This window comes from Dama dama, chromosome 30 (genome assembly GCF_033118175.1).
Source record: "Dama dama isolate Ldn47 chromosome 30, ASM3311817v1, whole genome shotgun sequence".
NCBI lineage: Eukaryota > Metazoa > Chordata > Mammalia > Artiodactyla > Cervidae > Dama > Dama dama.
Window position 1 is genome coordinate 22,901,087 of NC_083710.1, and position 23,332 is coordinate 22,924,418.

General features: G+C 42.5%; 1 protein-coding gene across 10 annotated transcripts in view; it reads left to right on the forward strand.

The window, feature by feature from the left end:
* The window catches only part of SETDB2 (SET domain bifurcated histone lysine methyltransferase 2), an 81,299-nt gene that overhangs the window by 24,797 nt on the left and 33,170 nt on the right, over window positions 1-23,332 (forward strand). For 3 of the 10 annotated variants that reach the window (XM_061133776.1, XM_061133777.1, XM_061133774.1), the window contains 7 exons: window positions 1,872-2,041; window positions 3,538-3,757; window positions 4,283-4,382; window positions 5,752-5,845; window positions 8,001-8,290; window positions 11,996-12,084; window positions 12,662-16,109. In XM_061133776.1, the coding sequence (XP_060989759.1) occupies window positions 1,872-2,041; window positions 3,538-3,757; window positions 4,283-4,382; window positions 5,752-5,845; window positions 8,001-8,290; window positions 11,996-12,084; window positions 12,662-12,779 (1,081 nt within the window). In that variant the 3' untranslated portion in view covers window positions 12,780-16,109. The other 7 variants (XM_061133780.1, XM_061133781.1, XM_061133775.1 and 4 more) reach the window with 6 other exon arrangements.

Below are 23,332 nucleotides of genomic sequence, written 5' to 3' on the forward strand. Positions count from 1 at the left end.
CAACATCTGTTGGATCATCAAAAAAGCAAGAGAGTTCCAGAAAAACATCTATTTCTGCTTTATTGACTATGCCAAAGCCTTTGACTGTGTGGATCACAAGAAACTGTGGAAAATTCTTCAAGAGATGGGAATACCAGACCACCTGACCTGCCTCTTGAGAAATCTGTATGCAGGTCAGGAAGCAACAGTTCGAACTGGACATGGAACAACAAACTGGTTCCAAATAGGAAAAAGAGTATGTCAAGGGTGTATATTGTCACCCTGCTTATTTAACTTATATGCAGAGTACATCATGAGAAACGCTGGGCTGGGGGAAGCACAAGCTGGAATCAAGATTGCCGGGAGAAATATCAATAACCTCAGATATGCAGATGACCCCACATTATGGCAGAAAGTGAAGAGGAACTGAAGAGCCTCTTGATGAAAGTGAAAGAGAACAGTGAAAAAGTTGGCTTAAAACTCAACATTCAGAAAACTAAGATCATGGCATCTGGTCCCATCACTTCATGGCAAATAGATGGGGAAACAGTGGCTGACTATTTTTCTGGGCTCCAAAATCACTGCAGATGGTGATTTTAGCCAGGAAATTAAAAGATGCTTACTCCTTGGAAGGAAAGTTATGACCAACCTAGACAGCATGTTAAAAAGCAGAGACATAACTTTGCCAACAAAGGTCCATCTAGTCGAGGCTATGATTTTTCCAGTGGTCATGTATGGATGTGAGAGTTGGACTGTAAAGAAAGCTGAGTGCCGAAGAATTGGTGCTTTTGAACTGTGGTGTTGAAGAAGACTCTTGAGAGTCCCATGGACTGCAAGGAGATCCAACCAGTCCATCCTAAAGATCAGTCCTGGTGTTCATTGGAAGGACTCATGCTGAAGCTGAAACTCCAATACTTTGGCCACCTGATGTGAAGAGCTGACTCATTTGAAAAGACCCTGATGCTGGGAAAGATTGAGGGCAGGAGGAGAAGGGGACGACAGAGGGGTGAGATGGTTGGATGGCATCACCGACTCAGTGGACATGGGTTTGGGTAGACTCCAGGGGTTGGTGATGGACAAGGGAGGCCTGGCATGTTGCCGTTCATGGGGTCGCAAAGAGTTGGACACGACTGAGCGACTGAACGGAACTGAACTGAACCCTTATTCTGTGCCAGGCATTGTCTCAAGCACCTTGTAAATACTGACTTATTTAATCTTTATTTAAAATTAAATTTTATTGAAACGTAGTTGATTTCCATGTTGTGTTAGTTGTGGCTATGCAGCAGTGTGATTCAGTTATACATCTATCCACTTGTTTTTAGACTATTCCCATATAGGTCATTATAGAGTATTGAGTAGAGTTCCCGTGCTGTACAGTAAGTCCTTATTAGTTGTCTGTTTTATGTACAGTAGTGAGTATATGTCAACCCCCATCTCCCGAGTTATCCCCCCCACAACTTTCCCCTTTGGTAACCCGAAGTTTGTTTTCTGCATCTCTGATTCTATTTCTGCTTTGTAAACAAGTTCATTAATACCATTTTCTTAGATTCCACATATAAACAATATCATATGATATTTGTCTTTCTCTGTCTGACTTACCCAATTCATTTAATCTTCACAAAACCACCCTATGCCATATAATCCATATTATATGGTGGTACCATATAATCCCCATTTTAAAAATGGAAAATTGAAGCACAAAGAGATTAAATCCATGGTCACGCAGCTAGTGAGCGCTGGAGCTGTGATGGGAACTAGGCAGTCTAGCCCTGGGAGCCTTCACACTTAGTCTCTTTCCCTCAGTAATTATTAGTGAGGTAGCAATAGAAAGTGCTTTTGCTTTTAATTTAAGATGTCTAATTGACTTTTCTCTTGTATATTTTATTGACAAGCATTTATGAATGCAGCCTATTATGCAAGTGTGATCGACGAATATGTCAAAACCGAGTTGTCCAGCATGGACCTCAAGTAAGGCTACAAGTGTTCAAAACTGAGAAGAAGGGATGGGGAGTGCGCTGTCTAGATGACATTGACAGAGGGACGTTTGTTTGCATTTATTCAGGTAAAGCAAAGGTTTACTTTCACATTACGCTGTGGTAATATCTATATTTCTGAATCTTCATTTTACTAGTCAGGGCCACTGAGATCTTATAGCAAGGGCAAGAGCGACAATATAGGAGGGGTATCAGAGGATGACAAGTGACTGGGAAATTGAGCACTGAAGGGATGACATGCGTTAGGAGGTACCAGGTGTTCCAGAAAAGAAAGGGTAAAGGATAAAACTTGGGTTACTGAGTGAGATTTGTTTTTTGGTCTCTGTGGCTGCAGATGCTTCAGGATAAAGTAAGAAAACTTTTAAATAGAAAAATGACTGATTTACTAAGATAAAGATTATTGGTCAAAGACTGTCTTCATCAACATCTTGAGCTATTAGAACTTAACAAGTTAATGTTATAATGAATACCTTTAGGTGATGATTCAGTCAAGGCAGTTCACTCCGTTTCAGGGATTCTATAGAGAGTTGCCCATGTTCTGAGCAAAGCCTCCCCCCAGTGTGTTACGGTCATGCAATTACTGATTCTTTCAGGTCATAGCCCACAGGCCAGACACGTCCATCTCTAGTAGTCTCTTCCTTTTACCCCAGAGTGTCAGGCAAAAGTCCTCACTTTCTGTGTGTACCATGAAGTGAGAAAGGTTGGTGAAATGTGGCTCTCAAGGCAGGCTGAAGGAAATGTGGGACCCCAGGCAGCAGGGACCAGAGCAGTCCTCCTCATCTGGAATTCCAGGTTCACTTCAGTGAGGGCAAGAATCCTGAGTTCAGAACAGTCACAGCTGGATCCCTGGCACATCCCACTTACAGACACAAATATTGCACAACTTGCCTGGACATTTGTCTCTCATATTTCTCAGAGTAACTCTTTGATAAAAGTTAGCTTACCATAAAATGCCAGATGGTGTCCAGGAAGTATTACTGACTTTACCTACATTGCTAGAAAATGCACCTAAGTGTATCTCTCTAATCTAGCTGTTAATTTTGACTTGTTAACTGTAATTTTAAGTTCCTTGAAAGAAAATGCATAAACTTCAGACTAACCTTTTGATTACATTAAGGCTTAAGGTGAGAACAAGCACATATCACCACAGATTTAAATACATCACTTTATAAATAAAGTTTTTAAATGATAAAGCATTCATAACTAGATACAAAGGCTATAATTGTAAGACTAGAGTTCACCTCTCTAATTTCCTGGAGTGCTTTCTGATCTGTATTTTTGTTTTATATTATTGTAGCTCAATCTCTTGTCTTCTGTGTTATTTCACAACAGACAAATACTTGTTCCTATGTTTTTTCATATACTGGAAGATATGAAACCTCTTCTTGGTCTTTTATTTTTATTATTTCTCACAATAGTATTCTGGGATGAATTAATGTTTATCTTCATTATAGAAATGAGGTACACCATACACAGTTCTAATAGAGCAAAAGAGATGCCCTTTTGTTGCTTAGTAATTATATTACTTTTTGTCATATTTAGCTCTTTTACTTTTTTCTTTTAGGAAGATTACTAAGCAGATCTAACACTGAGAAACCTGATGCTATTGATGAAAATGGAAAAGAAGAGAATATTATGAAAAATATGTTTTCCAAAAAGAGGAAAATAGAAGTTGCAGATTGTGAGATTGAAGTTATCCCAATAGAACTGGAAGCGCGTCCTGGAAGTATGGAGACTCAGGAGTATCCACCTAAGCTCCATAGTAATACCAAAGAGCCTGTTATGTGAGTGAGATCGTAGGAACCCAGTCAAGATTGAGCTATACTGTTTACTACCAATTAAGAGTAGTTCTTTCTTTTTCTTCTTTCTTACTTTCTACTCCAACTTCTGTATCTCCTATATATCAATTTGCTTCATAGTTGTAAGTTTAACACTGGGAAATCTAGGGCATTTAAATTTAAAAATCTAACCAACATACTGTATTTCCTCAGTTTCCATCTGTGAAACTTCATCTTTAAAAACTTTGACTTTAATCAGATTGTTTATGGATGTCATGACTTTGGCAGTTCTTTTTATTTTCTATCACCATTTTATTTGCAAAGGTTTTCTTAGATTTTCTTCATTTTTTAAATATACTTCCAGAATGATTAACTTTAAAATATGATTATTCTAGTGAAGAGTAGGCATAGGTCTTATAACTTAGATTAATTTCTAATGAATATTTACATAACAGTAATGCTGTCTATATATCAGGGCACAGTAGAGAGCATTTTTAGTGATTTACAGAATAACTTTGTTTTCCTTTTCAGAGGGATGAAATATAACAGCATTTCAAGAATTCGGTATCATTCAGTCATTAGAAGTCCTAAAACCAAGACGGTCATTATTCAACACAATGGGAAAAATATGGTAAAAAGTGCAAAACATATATGGTGCCCTTCTGAGAACGTTAACTACTACTTAATTCAGATTGTTTGTGTTACCTAATAATGTGTACGATTTCTTTTATTATTTTGTAATGTGGTGCTGTTGAAGTGTTAGGACTATGATTTTTACTGACTTTGTATCCTAAGTAACAGTTGGCATGTTCCCAACTTAGATATAGAAGGAGAATGTTGATCATGATCTGACAGTGTATCTACTGAGACTGAGAGCTATAGAGTGTAAGAATTCATGGAAGAAGCTAAAGTGATAGTATTACGTAAGAAAGAAGGATGGAGTAATTTAGGTTGAGGAGATATGGTTGTGAGATGTAGGAGAAAGAACAGAAGCAGTCTAATGAGAGAATCATCCAGAAAGCAGCACTTTACATGAAAGCCTCTGAAGATACACTTTTCAGTCTGTCCTGAGAAGAATAACTAGTCAGAGGCTGTAACTTAAGAGAATGATGCAAGAAATAGAACAGGCAGACAAAATGGTAGTTCATGGCTTGTTGGTGAAAAATAAAAATTCTAATGTAGGTGGTACACAAATATTTGCCCTCTGCCTAGTAACATACAGAAGATAACTCCTTAATTCCACATTATTATGCGAAGATTGGCCAGATCACATAGAGCTGGTTTGCCCTCCAACACTGCACCTTAACTAGCTGGTTAACATCTTCTGTCTGCATTTCTTTTTCTGTAAAATTAGAATAATAGTATCTGTCTCAGAATTAAAAGGGTTAAATGAGATAACGTTAGAAACTTAATGTAGCACAATGCTTGACACCCAGCTGAGTGCTCAACACATGTTGACCATTGAAGTACATGGGTAAGAATAGTAATGGTCAGATGTGTTGCGTGCCAAGGATTGTGCTAAACCTAATACCCCTTTTTGAAAGTTATCATTACCATGTAAAGTGATTGCAGTGTCCTCAACTCATGGAGATTAGGCAGCTTCTTTAACCTTTTCTTTCAAGTAACTAGCCAAAGAATGTTTTTAATCTTTGCACATCTTATAGTGGTAGCCAAATTTATCATCTGGTATCAGAATTGAGGGATACCGACATATCTGTCGGTATTTGTATTTTATTTTGAATTTATAATGCCTCAAGGATGTCTAGACAGTCCTTATAATTTTCATAGCTGTGCCCCACTAAAGTGCCTGGGAGTAGAACACAGCTAAAAGGGCTCCATCGTGTCAGAGATTGCTCGGGCTATCAGCTTTGAGTCTTTGAAAACTAATCTAATTGCTGCAGTCTATGGAGATTGATACTTGATGAAAGAGGCCTTACTGCTAACTTAAATTCTTTTTCCTAACCTGGAAAGTAAAGACATCTTCCTTGTTTTCTTTTAAGGGATTTACTTCCTCAGAGTCTGTCGCCTCAGAAGATAATGGGAGACTTAATCCAGCTCAAGTACATCTGAACTCTAAAGCCAAGGAAACGAGAAGTAGGCTTTGTTTCATTCTGTGGTTGCCTGCCTCTTCTGCCTTTTTGTCTCTCTTGCTCAATACTTGTAGCTCATTTTTTCAGACACTGTTACAAAAATGCTGCATTAACCACAAGGCTTTCTATATGTCTAGATCAGAGGTCGATAAACCGTGATCTGTGGGCCACATCCAGCCCACCACCGGTTTATGTATGCCCTGTAAGCTAAGATAATTTTTACCTTTTAAAATAACTAAGAAGAGATGAGAAGATAAGTAATACTTTGTGACACTCAAAACTTATAGGAAATTGTAATTTCAGTGTTGCTAAATAAATTGTATTGGAAGATAGCCACACTCTTTCATTTACATATTGTCTCTACTTTCACACTATAGTAGCAGAGCTGAATACTCACAACAGAGATATGGTGTAGCCCACAGTGTTTACTGTTTGGCCCCATACAGAAGAAGTTTGCTGACCCCTGGTCTAGATGCCAACCGTGACCTGATGCTGGGCAGGAGAATAGTGTGGACCACTCACAGTCCATCTCTGGCTTTGGAAGCCCTGCCCAGCACAGCCATCTCCTAACTCTTTGTTTAGGCTCCTTTAAAAATTAAGACATGACATTCTCCTGCAGTATTCCAGCCAGTGCTGCCCCAGAGGATGCTTAGTAAAAAGTGAAAATATTGCTACCCTGAGTGCTCATCTTTCAGTGTTACCAGTCTTGCCATGGTATAGACTATACAGTCCATGGAATTCTTCAGGCAAGAATACTGGAGTGGGTAGCCTTTCCCTTCTCCAGGGATCTTCCCAACCCAGGGATCGAACTCAGGTCTCCCGCACTGCAGGCGGATTCTTTACCAGCTGAGCCACAAGGGAAGCCCAATTTAATATTAAAACCTAACAAAACTGGACTTTAGTTTATTTGCATTTCAGTATATCCCTCAGTGAAGAGATGTTGCTGAGACATGACCCTTTGTGAAGAACTGACTGACCGTGGCCTTTTCTCTCTTTGGGCTTCCTTGGCATATGCACCCGCAACTCCCCACATTCCTAGTATTAATAGAAAGAAGGACACCTTTGTAAATTTATATCCTGTTTTTAGACAGAGAGGGGAGAGGACTGAGAGATTTTCCTGTATTACTGCTTAGCTCAAATTGCCCTTAGCTCAAAATAGTTCTTATGTCAAAGATGTGTATTTGAGGACAACATTCTGATATATCACCATTTAATGCATGGAAGTCATCTGAATACTATTGCTCTTGGTTCTTTTGTTGTTTTCATTGACCACTACAGTACATATAGCAGGCACTACAAAATGTACTGTTAATATTATTGGTTAATATTATTATTAATAATAATATTAAGTAATTAATTAATATTATTAATATGTACTATTAATATTACTGCAAGTAACCCATGATAGGAAGAAGCAGCCAGAAACAGTGATGATTACATCAAAAACATTAATTTTAGAAAAGTATAATTTCTTTCTGCCACTGAATTAGGTGGCACAAATGACTTTTTAACAATAATTTTAGGTATTCCATTTGATTTGCATTCATACTTTTGAATATTTTGGAAAATTATTTTCATTATTGGATAAGAAAAATAAGCAGTTCATCTTCTAAAGTAGTGTTGTTTGTAAAAGTGTAATAACTGAATGATCATCTAGCAAAAACATATACAAAATCCATAGCGGTAGTTATTGCTACTGGGCCTTAGAGTAGGTGACTCTTATCAGGGTCTCCCCAGCCTTTCATTGGTATCATAAAGGCCTAAAATGCTCCCTAAACCCTCTCTGTTACAGCTGTTTAGAATATATTTAAATGTAGAGTCCAAAGTTGAAGAGAAGTCAATTTATAAGTAGAGCTTAAGTATAGTTACAGCAACATGTATACAGATTCATAAAAAGGCATTGTTAGGTAATAGAAAGAAGGTAGACTTCAGAATCAGATATTTCTGTGTTTCTTACCCCACTTTTCATTATTATTGCTAGTTAGTTGAGTAAGCCTTCAGAAGCTCAGAGTTTTCATTTGTAAAACTGAAGTACTGTGTACCTTAATACATTGTACGGATTAGCAATAATTAACTTGCAATTAATTAGTTTTGTTACTCTCAGCAGTGTTGCTCAGCCAATTATATTCCCTGACAATTCCTTCCAAAATGTTTATTAGAGGACTCAAGCTCAAACCAAGTTGAAGATTCTGAAGACAACGATGTGATAGATATAACCAAGTGTAGAGAAGAAACTCCGCCAGGGGGCACATGTCACCAGAATGAGGTTCAAATACAAAAGCCCCAGGAGGAAAAATCTCCAGCATGTCAAAACCAGCAGGTGTTTTGTGGTAAAGAGTTACCAAATGAAACCAAGGATGCTTCATCTGATTCTCTAGAGAAGTTCAATAAAGGGAATGTGTTTTTATTGGATGCCACAAAAGAAGGAAATGTGGGCCGCTTCCTTAATGTGAGTATATGGACTGAGATTCCTATATCTAAACACATTTTTTTCCTAGGCTTCTTCACAAAATCATGAGGAAAATATGACTGACAGATTCCAAAGCCACACTACCTGGATTAGAATGCCAGTCCTCTACTTATATGACCTTGGACATCTCACTTGACCCCTCCATGCTGTATTTCCCACTTCAATAATACGGAGTTAATAACTGTCTAGAATGCTGTGAAGATTAAATGTATTATATATAAAATGCTTAAACGGTATCTAGCACACAGTAAACATTTGCTTAAAGAAACTATAAGAAATGATAAGAAAATCATATATATTTACTGAAAGGCTTTTAAGATGCATTCCTTTGAAAAAACAATGGGGCACATAGAATAAGTTTTTCTTTTGTGTCGCATATAATAGAAGGTCTTATTCAGAAATACCTCTATTAAAAAAATTAGTTGGGAGCGCTTACGTTTTACTTACTCTCACTAAATTTTTAGTGATTTAGTGGCTTAGTACTGGAGAAGGCAATGGCAACCCACTCTGGTACTCTTGCCTGGAAAATCCCATGGATGGAGGAGCCTGGTAGGCTGCAGTCCATGGGGTCGCTAAGAGTTGGACACAACTGAGCGACTTCACTTCCACTTTTCACTTTCATGCATTGGAGAAGGAAATGGCAACCCACTCCAGTGTTCTTGCCTGGAGAATCCCAGGGGTGGGGGAGCCTGGAGGGCTGCCGTCTATGGGGTCGCACAGAGTCGGACACGACTGAAGCGACTTAGCAGCAGCAGCGGCAGTGGGTTAGTACAGAAAACCAGTGCGTTTATCAGAATATTGCATTTTACTATCTTACTCTTTTTTTATTCCTAAGCCCTAGTCATTTGCTGTTTCTGTGTATGTTTGGGATATATGTAATGAGACTTATTTTCATTTATATAGAGGAATATTTATGATTTCTCTGATTTAAGGTTCATTGGGCTTCCCTGATAGCTCAGTTGGAAAAGAATCTGCCTGCAGTGCAGGAAACCCCGGTTCTATTCCTGGGTCAAGAAGATCCGCTGGAGAAGGGATAGGCTACCCACTTCAGCATTCTTGGGCTTCCCTTGTGGCTCAGCTGGTAAAGAATCCACCTGCAATGCCGGAGACCTGGGTTCGATCCCTGGGTGAGGAAGATCCCCTGGAGAAGGGAAAGGCTGCCCACTCCAGTATTCTGGCCTGGAGAATTTCATGGACTGTGTAGTCCCTGGGGTCACAAAGAGTCAGACAAGACTGAGCGACTTTCACTTCACAAGGTTCATTGACACTTAAGACTCCTGGCATCTTCATGATGAGCGGGATACTGTGTATTATTGGCCATAACTACTGTGTAGGGTGGAATTGGAGCTAGCTTTTCCCATCAGACTGCCAGTCTCGTCTCTCCTGCCTCCTACCATCATACATGCTTTTCAAAGAATGTATAGTCCCAGAAATTTTACAGGGGAAAAAAGAAAAATACCTTTACCACTAGTCCCAGTGTATATAGACTGTCCTGTCTTTGGCCAGCCGGACCATGCAGAAGCCACCTGCATTCCTCCTACTCTCTGGGCTCTACTTTGTTCTGACTTATCCTACCCAGGAGGGTGATGAGGAGTCGTGGAAGCAGGACGGGAACTTTATGATAGCCTCCACACATCCTTTGGAAAGGTCCATTCAGGTTCACTGATCTCTGGATATGGCCTTAATTTTCCTCTTTGCTCTGTATCAGAGCTCTTCTTCCTCTCTGGGGGGTTCAGTTAGTGGGATGGGCAGCTTTGACTTTTCCCTTAAAATAATGGGAAGCATGCATAGCCCAAGATTCTTTTATGTATTTCCTTTGCTAAACTGAAGACCTATTTATTTATTTATTTGTGGCTGTACTACTTGGCTCACAGGATCTTAGTTCACTGACCAAGGATCAAACCTGTGCCCTCTGCAGTGAAAGTAGAGTCCTAAGAACTGAGCCACCAGGGAATTCCCTCAACACCTCTTCAAAATGTGACATTTGAATGGTTTGAAATTGATGTTTACTGATCATTTTACATGTAATTCATGTGCCATCAGAGGAAAAAGTACTCTCAAGTCAGAAAATCTTTGAAACCAAAGAGCTTTTTTTTCTTTCTAGAGAAATCTGTTTGGCCTTTTTCTTTTTCTCTCTCCTAGTTAGAAGGATACTTGGTTAACAAGAGAATCCTCTCTGAATACTGGAGTGGGTTGCTGTTCCCGTCTCCATGGGATCTTCCTGACCCAGGGATCGAATCTGGGTCTCCTGCACTTTCACTACTTCTACACGATTGCCAAACATGCTGGAAGCTACTAAACATGCCAGGAGAGCCAGGAGATCAGTAAAGAATGATCCCTAGCAAAGGACTGTCGTGGCTTTCTTTCCAGTCAGTTACGTTGAATAGTGGCTGCACTGGAATGTTATGGTTGGTCTCACTATCTGGATCCCCCCTTGTTTGTAGGAGGAGAAAAACAAGGCTTTTCTGTCTTTTTAAATTTAATTTTCTACATAGATAATCCAGTCTCATGATTTAAAAACTTAAATAAAATAGAACACCTTAGAGAATACCTACAAACAATTGTTTCACGGCAGCTCTGACCCTGCCAAGTAGGTACCCTGAGTAAAGCTCACCAGGCTCAAACTGAAAAAAAATGTATGGATGATAGGAAGTTATCATTGAAATCTAACAGTGGTAAATGTGTCTGAGGAATATTGCTGGGATTCAATCCCTTTATGAATCTGGTGATAGATGACTGTGTAGCAATAACAGCTCATGTGCAGCAAAATAACACTGGATTGGTGGTGATAGGAAATAGTTATCACCATGTTAGAAGCCTTGGAAAAACAATAAATAATGGTGTGTTCAGCAGAGAAATCAATTACCTACATAGATACCCTTTCCAAAGGATATGTTTGACTATGATGTAAAATTTAGGTCATAACATATTCTTCATATTAAACTTTTTGTTTTGTTTTAAAAATAATGTATGCTGCCCCTGTTCACCCTGCCCCCAATCCACCCTCTATAGTAAAATCATTTTTTATTACTTTTTTGATATATTCTTATAGTGTTTCTTTATGCAAATACAAGTAAGTGTAAGGATGTGTTCTTATTCCTACCCCTTACCTAAAAGATAGCATGTTACATTCAGTGCCCTACACCTTGTGTTTTAAGTTAACAATATACTCTGGAGATCTTTCTGTATGAGTACACAGAGCTCCTCATTTTTTTTTTTTGTTTATAGGTGCATATGGTTTCAATGTGTGGCTGTCCCGAAGTTTAAATAATCCTCTTTAGATAGACATTTGGACTGCTTCCAGTCCTCTACTGTTGAAAACAATGTTCAGTAAATAATCTTACGTGGATACATATGCACATATATCTGTCGAATACACTCCCAGATACTGGATTGGTGAATCAAAAGATAAATGCATTTATAATAATGATAAATAGGAGTTTTTACTATTTTTCATTTCTACTGGCAAGATGTAAGAATGTCAAAACAGGGCTTTCTGAATGAATTCCTACCATCAACAAAATTGTAATGAGCTGTGATATTTTACATACTAGTCAGGAAAAAAAAAGAAATAAAAATAAGTAAGATGTGTTGGAAACAGAATGGTATTCTAATGCTTCAAAGAACAATGTATCAGACTTTATGCTATGTCTAACTTACGTGTTTGTCTATTTTTGTTAACAGCATAGTTGTTGCCCAAATCTTTTGGTACAGAATGTTTTTGTAGAAACACATGACAGAAATTTTCCCTTGGTGGCGTTCTTCACCAACAGGTTTGAAAAATTTTTTAATATGATTAATTTTGAAATTGTGACTTTAAAAATAACAGTACAAAAATATTAAAAAAAGATATATGCTATAGCCCCAACTCTCTGGTACCCTAGGGTACTCAGTCATCCCAAAATGTTTAGAGGTGATAAAATTTTAAATAGTTGAAATTTTAATTCTTATTTCCTCTTAGAATTAATGTCCAAAAAGGCTAAGAATTGCAGGTCTCAGCCAGTTCAGTTCAGAGAATAAATGATGCAGAATGCTACATCTTTTAAGTCAAAACTACCCTCGATTACCTCCCCAGGCCTCAGCGCATTGCTGGGGCCCACTCTTTTTAAAAACACACTTCCTCGAACCTTGTGGATATTGACAAGTTTCTTCTTATTTGGGATTTTAATAGATGTGAAATAAAACTCAAATGATTATCCTTAATAAAAGAGCATTCCTAAGTAGTGGATGTTGGAGAGAGAAAACCATATTGTTGAGGAGGGTTAATGATGTTAATATGAAAATTGATTATAGTAAAATTTGGTTCATTCAGGATAATTTATGATTATTTTTAAAATTTCTACTTTCTAGGTATGTGAAAGCAAGAACAGAACTAACATGGGATTATGGTTATGAAGCTGGGACTATGCCTGAGAAAGAAATCCTCTGCCAATGTGGGGTTAATAAGTGTAGAAAAAAAATATTATAAATCTAGTTAATGCCTGCTCATGAAATCAGCTGATCAAGCTGAAACTAGGGCCATGCAAAAGAAACCCCACTGGTCAGTGGAATTAATTTACATTACGATCTGTCAAGAGAATTCCTCTCAGTTTACCCTTATTGGGAGTGTTTATTTGCATTACTTAGAAATGCTTGGAACAAAATAAGGACATTTTCATATGCATAGTCTATCTCTTTATTCTTACTGCTGTTCAACTATACATGAGTAGAATGAATGTGTATATTTTATATGAAATACCACTATATAATTTGTAACTTATTTGTAAATTATATATTCAGAAGAACAAGTGTCACAATTGATTTCAGCACTTCTTACTGTTTTTGTAATTATTATCTTTGACTTTCAGGGCCCACAGGGCCAAATTTCACCTCTTTACCTACAAAATTTATTTATGTTTAATTCCTGGCAAATAATTTACCATTGTGTCAGAGCCTGAAGAATATTAATATTGTGCATATTACTTCCAAGTATTTTAAGTTAATTGGAGAAGCTCTATGAAATAGTGTCCTGTAAGTCCACTTGAATGAGAAAGAAGAGAAACTCTCCCAGGGGAAAGTTTTGGCACATTTTTTGAAATGAAACTTCTTTTCCACAGATTCTCTTCACTCCTTCTATACAAACACAGGAAAAGAGGGAGTAGAAACTTGGAGGAGCTGAAATATTTTTGTTCTAGACAGAGTAGAACCGTAAGAAAAGGAAACTTAAGAGAATAGTCAGACATGGCTTATTTATTGCCAGAAGAGATGGTGTTGGGTAAGAATTTCACTTACAACAATTCTGTTGAAAAAGTCTGAAACAAAAAAAAAAAGTCTGAAACAGACCGTTGGACTTCCCTGGGCATGATGTGCAAATTATTTTCCTAGAGAAAAAGGGAAAGATTTACTCTGCTGTAGGTTTCCTGACCATGATCATCTAGTGGAAAGGGGGTGAAAGTCTCCCAGAGTTAAAACTAACTTTATCTGTAACTAAGATGTACATTTGGCTGTCAGGAAATTCTCCCCGCCCTTGGAGCCAGCATGGGAATACTAGCTCAAAAAGGAGTAATTGAAGTAGTTCTGTTTTTTTTAGGGTTTGTTTTTTTCTTTTTTCTCAGCTTGCTTCTGGGTTTAATTACCTTTGGTTACCTTTCAGACAATGGAGAAGGAAATGGCAACCCACTCCAGTATTCTTGCCTGGAGAATCCTGTGGACAGGGGAGCCTGGTGGGCTGCTGTCCATGGGGTCTCACAGAGTCGGACGCGACTGAAGCAACTTAGCATGCATGCATGCATTGGAGAAGGAAATGGCAACCCACTCCAGTGTTCTTGCCTGGAGAATCCCAGGGACACAGGAGCCTGGGTGGGCTGCCATTTGTGGGGTCGCACAGAGTCAGACACGACTGATGTGACTTAGCAGCAGCAGCAGCACCTTTCAAACAAGAATCTAAATTTGTACTGGATTTAATTTCTTAAAAATATTGAACTAAATAAAAATTTAACTTGAAGGTGGTTTAGAGAGTGGGAAACCAAAGAGCTAGGAAAGGGAGCAAGAAATTGTAACCCGACAGCCATAGACAAATGGGGAAAGCCGAGAAGTTCATTTATTCACAGTAAACATGCAGGAATTTTAGGCAACGCACTGAAATAAAATGAAGACACTTGAAAAATGTGGGAAATTTGTACAGAGATCTGACATCTTGATCTTCTTCATCTGTACTGGTTCCCAGTTGTCATTTCCCATCAGCATCTTAGAGATTCCCTTTGTCTTTCCAATGTCAGGTTTATTTCTAGTTAAATCCCCTTATTTCTCCTTTCATTGATTTACTGCCACATATGGGCATGGGGTCACAAAGAGTTGGACACAACTGAGTGACTTTCGCTTTATGGGTGAAGCACCATCCTCCAGTACCTTTTGAAAGGGAAAAAATGAGAGGTAAATGAGACTATATGTTTGAACATGTTCTTTTGCCCTTACACTTGATTGCTGTTTTGGCAGGGCAGAGAGTTCGTGAGTAGTTTTCATACCCAATTTTGAATATACCTGCTACATTCCAGTGTTGCTGCTTTGAAATCTGAAAATGTTCTCACCTCTGGCCTTCAGAGTGACTATTGGAAGTCAGAGGCCAATCTTTATCTTTTATATTCATGACCAGTCTTTCTCTCTCTTGAACCTTATAGCGATCTCTTTGACCCAGTGTTCTATTCCCAGTAAAGGTCTATTATTATACCTCATACTAGGTGCTTGGTGGGATCTTTCAGTCTGAAAACTTTGTTCTTCAGTTCAGGGAACTGTTCTTGAAGTGTTTCTTTAATGATACCTTATCTGTTCTCTCTTTCTAGAATTCCTGTTACCCAGACATAAGACCTCCAGGATTGGTTCTCTGATTTTCTTATCTTCTGTGTTAATTTCCAGCTTTGTCTTCTTGCTCTACTTTCTGGGAGATTTCCTCAGTTTAATCTTCCAATTTGTCTGTTGTGGTGGGTTTTTTGGTTTCTTTATTTTTTTTGGGGGGGGGTCTCATTTTTTTTTATTTCTAGAGCTCTCTTTGAACATTTTGTTTTTCTTCAATAGTATCCTATTTTTGGTTCATGGTTGCAGTATCTTCATGGTTCATGGTTGGAAAATACTATTTATATAGTACATCACACACAGGCATTTGTGTCTGTATTTTCTTCCTGAATATTCTGTGACCTACAAGGTTTCTGTTTTCTTTGTATGTTTCCTTTGGTCTTTGTCTTTCAGGACTTAGGCTTTCCTCAGTTAGCGGCCTTGGCAGTCTGCTCCTCCTTGAGAGTGAAACACTGAAAAGCTGAGATTATGACCTGACAGCGGGATAAGGGGCCCTTCACCTGCTTCACTTGGCCCAGCTGAACTGTTCAATCTTTTGTTTGGTCTCTTTAGGCCTTTCCTTTTGGCCTGGCAAGGAGTCAGTCTTACTGCTTGAAGGCAAAAATCTGCTGCCAGAGCCTGCCCTTTTCTCTCGTCTTGCTGCTCCACACACCTGCTTCTGTAATTCATGTGTGTTGGTCAAGACTAAGTTACCCTTTTTAGCCCTGTTTCTCTTCTATCCCCAATTTGCCTCCTTTCCTCTCTTCAAAACCTGCTCAAAAAGCAAGACTTCCAGAAGTTTTTTCCTTTGATTGCCTCAGCAAACCACCAGCTATTACATGTTTGTTTTTTACAGAACAACTTATTTTGTAACTGCGACTTAATTACCCGCGTCTGTGTTCCTTTGTGTATTTGTTCCCTGTGCCAGAAACCTCATCTTGTATGGTGCTGTGTACCCTATGGGTGCTAAATAAAGGCTTACCACTGGAAACTGGCATTGCACTCAGTTAATACTTGGGGGGGGGGGGGGGGCGTGGAGTGTTATTAATTTTGATTGTGCCGCATGGCATGTGGGGTTTCAGTTCCCCAAGTGAAGGAGGAAACAGAACAGAATCTATCTTGAATACAGGACTCCATCTTGGGCTGGACTGTGGACTTTGAGCTATATGCACAGTATCTATGGAAACGACGTACCAACTGGAAAACCAGGCCCCCTGGATGGAAGCGCCCCAGGGCTCTCCATTCCTAAAAGAATACCCTATTATCTGTGTAACCGAATAGAATCATACATTCTATTATGCTTATTGGGGTATGACCACAAGCCAATTGATAATTGTCCACTGTTAGCTACCTAGGCTTAAGGCTTATGAATCAGGGGTTAACTTTGATTGTATCTTTCTTTTTCCTTTGTTCAGACTAGTTTCACAGGATTTTCAGGAAATGGGTTAGGACACGTACGCCTAGGGTATATAAGGTTTTCACAAAAACTGGTCGAGGTCCTTGACTAAGAGGAGACTGTGCCTTGGGCCCGCCAGTGTAATAAACTACACTCCACTATCTGCATTGTCCTGAGTGAGTTTGTTTCCCAAAAGGCGTGGCTACAACATTTGGTGCATTGGCCGGGAAACTCCTCACTTTGAGGAGACAAAGTCCCACTTGGGACTACTCCGAGGCCTTGTGACTTGAATCTTCTAGAGGGGGGAAGGCACCTCGCCTTCTGGAAGGATTCTGCTTCTCAACGCCCAGACCTTTCACGTCTGCAGGTAGTGGACAGCAGCAGGGGAACTGAGCGCTCAGGTGAGGAGGAACCCACCTGGCAGGGTGGAAGAGGGGGCCTGATCACCCCCCTGGGAGGGACTAGAAGGAGCGGGGACCCACAGGAGCCTGGAATAGGCCGGCGGCGATTGCTTGGTACACAGGCCGACGAGCGTGCTAGCACTTAGGAAGGAAATTTGTGAAGGTCGTTTAGGAGGTGTGTCCACGCCATCTCAGGGAAAATTATTACCAGCGGTTGCCAGGGGATTTTTAGGATAGAAAACGTCCTTGTATGTTCGTATTATGCCCTCCCCCAGGAGGTGTCCCGTCTGCTGTGAAATTCTTGACCCCCTTGAAATTGTTATGCTAGAAGGAGGGGGATATATATAAGTGAGTATGAATTGGCTTTTCCAGAGACGGCCTGCGACCTGGGATATTTAACCCATCTGTGTTTTCATCCGCACCTGATCAAGCCCACCAAGACAGAATGGACTTTAAGGAAAAAACAGTCTTGGACCACGTGGTGTTCTGGTTCGGCTGTGCCGTGCCGACCGGCAGGTGAAGACACGCCAATCCCCCTTCTCCCTCTGGGGTGAGGCAGGATTTGGACGAGGATGACCTGCCCCTCCCCCATACTGGATGACGATACGCCTGCCGGCCCAGTGCTCCACCAGGACCTGAGGCCGCCGTGATGCCCGATTCAGGGCCAGATGAAGTTCCTGCAGCAGCTGCTGCTCCTCCACCAGCTCTCCCGGAGGTCGTAGAGCCGCCACCTCGGCGGGCTCCGATCCCGGTGGCAGAAGCCTCTGGCCAACACTTCCAGGATCTGGCTCCAGCCAAACCGCCCAAGCTATACCCGCCTCTCCCGGTGAGTACTGACAAGAGTGGGAGGGAGACGTTGGAATTAAACAGAGACTGCGCTCTGCCAGAGAGCTGGAGGGAACGAAAGAGAGCAGGCAAGAGACTTACAGTGCAAGCTGCTGCTCTGGGAAAGTCTATCTTGGGCCCTCTGGAAAACCTCCTCTGCCCCGGGGACAGGACAGTCCTTCAAGCGGTCCCAACGGAGGCCCCGGGCCCCGTTACAGCCAAACCAGTGTGCCCGGTGCCGAGCTTTTGGCCACTGGAAGAATGAATGCCCTAAGGCAAGGAAGGAAGAGGAAGCTCCCGCAGTTGTGGGGCTTGCTGACTTGGAAATTAAATAGGGCTGCCGGGGCTCAGAGATATCAGGTCCCCGAGAGCCCATGGTAACCTTAAAAGTGGGGGACCAAAACATTGACTTCATGGTGGATAGAGGAGCAGAAATGTCGGTAGTAACAAAACCTGTGGCACTACTGTCCAAAAAGACTACCGCTGTATCAGGAGAAGAGATGATTAAATCGTTTTGCCAGCCCAGAAAATGTCAGATGGAGGGGGGGCGGGGGGCACCAAGTGATTCGTGAATTCCTCTACATTCCTGAGTGCCCAGTACCCCTGTTGGGAAGAGACTTGCTCTCCAAACTAGGAGCACAAGTGACTTTCTCCCCTGAGGAGAGGCCAACCTTCTGGATGGGCACTATGATTTATTTGCTCTCTCTCTCAATACCACCCCCAAGATGAGTGGAAGTTGCATGAGCCTCCAAAAGAAGAACTGGGTGGGCCGGAAGAGCATGAGAGAGAGCTAACTCATTCCCTGAGGTCTAGGCGGAAGACAACCCCCCTCCCTCCAGGCTGACTAAACATCAAGCCCCAGTGATAATAGAACTCAAACCAGGCACCATCCCGGTTCGAAAGCGCCAGTACCCGCTAGTACCCGCTACCGATAGAGGCCCTGGGCCGCATACTACCCTACATCAATAGATTAAAATAAGCGGACATTCTGGTAGAGTGCCAGTCAGCTTGGAATACGCCAATCCTGCCAGTCAAAAAGGAAGGACAGTACTATAGGCCTGTACAAGATCTCAGGCTAGTCAACCAGGCTACTGTGACTTTACACCCCACTATTCCAAACCCCTATACCTTACTTAGCCTCCTCCCACCGAGGACTAAACTTGATACTTGCCTAGATCTCAAGGATGCCGCCTTCTGCATACGCCTTGCCCCAGCGTCACAGTCCATCTTTGCCTTTGAATGGGAAGACCCAGTCGGGGGCACCAAACAACAGCTCACCCGAACCCCCCACAAGGGTTTAAGAACTCCCCAGCCAAAAAAATTAAAAAAAAAAAAAAAAAAGAAGAACTCCCCAGCCATCTGTGGGGAAGCCTTGACTTCTGACCTGGACTCATTCCCTCCAGAAGAGTATGGATGTTGGCTCCTACAATATGGGGATGACCTGCTGCTGGCTGCAGAGACCAAGCAAAAATGCTGGAAAGAGACAAAAGCACTGCTGCAGCTGCTGATGGAAGCAGGTTACCGGGTGTTGAAGAAGAAGACACAGATCTACAAAGAGGAGGTAAGGTATCTGGGGTTTGTTTTAAGAAGGACACAAGGTTCCAGACCCTAATTGGGTCCTATATACTGATGGCACTAGCCTGATAAAACAAGGACAACGGCTGTCAGGTTAGCCAAAGCGGAAGGGGCCATTAAGACTAAAAAAAACAAAAATGGTAAAAATTGCCAAGTGGCAAATTGTTGGTACTGGAGGAGCTGGCACACACTCTGGTAAGCCAAACACACCAAGCGACCCACCTAGGCCATGCTGCCTGCTCACAGGTTAATGCTGCCTCTCGGCACAGACTAAAACCTTCGGGTATTCAGCTAAAAGGCACGCTGCCCTTTGAACACCTAGGAGTGGATTTCACTGAAATGAAACCTCAGTGACACTACCGTTACCTGCTGGTCATGGTATGTACGTTCTCGGGATGGGTAGAAGCTTTTCCTACCTGGGCTGAAAGAACATCAAAAATAGCCTGGTGCCTACTTAGAAAAATAGTTTCCAGATTTGTATTTCCTACCAGCGTTAGATGAGACAATGGCACAGCTTTTGTAGCTGATTTAGTAAACTACACACTGCATATACCCAGAGTTCAGAAATGGTAGAATGAACCAACCCGACACTTAAAGAGACTCTCCGAGTAGATCATAGAGACTGACTGCTCCTGTGTGGACTTGCTTCCAACGGCTCTGCTCAGACTCAGGATGACCCCACAGTCCCAACGCTATTCTCCATACGAACTTGTGTATGGGAGGCCCCTTCCCATAATAAAACAGGTGTCAACAAATTTACCTCAGGTAAAGGGGGATAGGATTTCGCAGCAGATGGAACTGGGTAAGGTAATAAATCGGATGACTAAGTTTGTACAAGAAAGGGTGCCGTTCCCCCTTGGGAAACAGATTCATGAGTTTATGCTTGGTGACCAAGTATGGGTCAAAGATTAGAAACATGATTTACTAGCCCCTCGGTAGAAGGGCCCTTATACTGTTATTCTAACTACCCCTACTGCAGTTAAAAGTTGCAGGTATTGCCCCTTGGATCCATCATACGAGGGTGAAGATAACATACCACGCAGACCCAGAAAACGCTGAGTAGACTGCACAGAGGGACCCTGCTGACCCTCGAGAGACTAAGACCATCCTTAAAAAGAAAAAAAATAAGATCCTGGACGAGCCCCTTGAAGATGAAGCCGCATAATCAACTCCTGCTGCTTGGTCTTATCAACGTACACAGTCCTATGCCAATTTCATAATACCTCCAACTGTTGGGTGTGTGGGGCTATGCCTCTGTCTGTGATGGATGGACTTCCCTGGTAGCTGTCACCACTCTGCCAAGATTTTAAACCACTCTGCTCTTTTCTGGGACACAATCATAATCTCTCCCTGCTCTCTTGGTGTAAGCCAGACCTACAGTCAATAGACTCAGGTCATGGGGTTACATATTATGTAAACACCAGTTTCATAAAAGTAACAAAAGTGGTAATTCTAATTAAAATGGTTTTGGACATGCTCACAGCTGTTCAAAGAGGGACCTATGCTATAATTAAGGTTAAATGTTGTGTATATATTCCTGATTTATCTGACAATGTATCAGCTGCTTTAGATGTCATTAAAAAAACAGGTAAAAACAATGTCAAATGCTAGACTTCGGTACTATCTTGGGTGAAGGGTGATTGGTGGAAAAATTAATTTACCATTGTTACAGTTGCCTTGATAGTTCTGTTCTGAGACCTTGCATTTTACAATGTATTATAAGCTATGTAACCCAAAGGTTGGTGTCGTTCTGCCAAACTGGCGGTCAGAGAGCCAGGGTGCAATATGAATGATGCTCATACTATGAGTTAAGAGCATCAAGAGCAGGGAGTCAAGGAGGAAACAGAACAGGCTCTATCTTGAAAGCAGGACTCCATCCTGGGCCGGACTGTGGACTTTGAGGTATGTGCCCACCATCTATGGAAACGACATACCAACTGGAAAACCGGGCCCCCAGAAGGAAGAGCCCCAGGGCTCGCCATCGCCTATGGTTAACTGTGATTGTATTTTTTTATCTTTGTTCAGACTAGTTTCAGGGGATTTTGGGGAAATTGAAGTTTGGACACGTACGCTTAGGGTATATAAGGTTTTCACAAAAACTGGTTGGGATCCTTGGCCAAGAGGAGACTCTGCCTTGGGCCCACCGGTATAATAAACTGCACTCCACTATCTGCATTGTCCTTCTGAGTGAGTTTGTTTCCTGGAGCGCGTGGCTACAACACAACCAGGACTGAATCCGGGCCCCCTGCAATGGAAGTGTGGAGTCTCAATCACTGGGCCAGCAGGGAAGCCCACGTGATATCGGCTTTTCAGGCTTTTGAAAATAACGGGTAATCCCTCAGGGAGACCCATTACTTATCTAGCTGAGTCCAGGGGGGCTTCGGCCACCTTTCCTCCGACCCTGGATAAGTGGGCACAGGGTGGGGAGCGCCTGGCGTGATTCATTTTTTTTTTAAAGCGGTTCGAATTCAGAAGCCCCGAGCTCCCGTTTGAGAAGCCGTCTGCAAAGCTTCCGTAGGCTTCCCGGCAGGGGAAATCCATCATCTAGATTTCGCCAAAGCGGACTTCCGGCGGCGGGGACGCAGCGCGCAGACATGGACCCGGCGGGGCCTTCCGCGCCCGAGTCGACTCGCGGCGCCAGCTGGTACGAGGCCCAGGCCGGGCGGGACACAGTCCCGCTCCCGACCGGTGAGTACCGCGCCGGGGGCGGTCGGGTGGGGCTCGGTGGGGGCCCAGGGCCGCTCTCCGGTCGCCGCCTCACGGGGGTCGCCGGCCCCGCCTCCGATACTGCGCTGAAGTCTTTGCTCCGCGGCCCCGGGGCGTCCAGCGCCAGCGGCCCCGCGCCCAGACCACTACCCGGGGCCTCTCGGAGGGGCGAGTTTGCCCCAGTTTACCGTGTGCCTTGCCTCCCCCACTGCAGATGGGACAGCCCATTGCTGCGGTCCTAAAGCGCTAGGATTGCAGCCAGCTGGGGAAAGCGAAAGAAACGCCTGTGGGTTTCCTTTCCCAGCGCGGCTCCACCCGCTTCTAAAACAATGCGGTCGGAGAAGTGCCCCGGGGAGAGGGGAGCTAGGCTGGAGGTGGACCCCTTTTGAAGAGAACTGGTCAGTTGGGTCTCAGGATCAGTTGTTTAGTCGCTAAATCGCGTTCGACTCTTTGTGACCCCATGGATTGTAGCCCGCCAGGCTCCTCTGTCTAAGGGATTCCCCAGCAGGAATACTGGAGTGGATAGCCATGCCCTCCTCCAGGGGAGCTTCTGGACCCAGGGATCGAACCCCGGTCTCCTGCACTGGCAGGCGGATTTGTTTTTTCTTTAACCGCTGAGCCACTGGAGAAGCCGGGCGGGGAGGGGGGTGGGGGCGGGCTGGCTGGGTTTAAGGAAGCAGTTTGGAAACTTTCCACAGAGAATGAAACGTTTTGGAACCAAGCCCTCCTTTCCATTTGGTAGTTCAAGTCTGTGGCCCTGTCTTTAAGCGAGACAGCAGCCTCTTGAGGGGGCACCTTTCTTGCCGTTCAGCAGGTGTGGATCTTCTAACCCGTGTAGGCCTTCTTCCCGGTGCAGGCTCATGACCAGGTGCCAGAATGCAGAGATGAGCTGGGCAGACCCTGCCCTAGAGAATCAAATAGGCAACTCGTGTGTGAGCTGCTGAGAACCACAGAGGCGCAAATGAAGGGCTCCTTCAGCTCAGCCTGGTGTTCAGGGACACCCTGTCTTCGTTTTAAAAGGCAAGATTCAGTCACCCAGGTTGAAAGGGCAGTCCAGAGATGAAGACTCGAATAAAGGCGCTGGCCACAAAACATCAAATGGCAGCCACAAGGGAAGCAACATGCTGACTGTCTCACTTTAGCCCGCGAACATTTAGCTAGGGGGCTTCCCTTGTGGCTCAAATGGTAAAGACTCTTTCAGCAATGCAGGAGACTTGTGTTTGATCCGTGGTTGGGAAGATCCCCTGGAAAAGGGAATGGCTACCCACTCCAGTATTCTTGCCTGGAGAATCCCATAGACAGAGGAGCTTG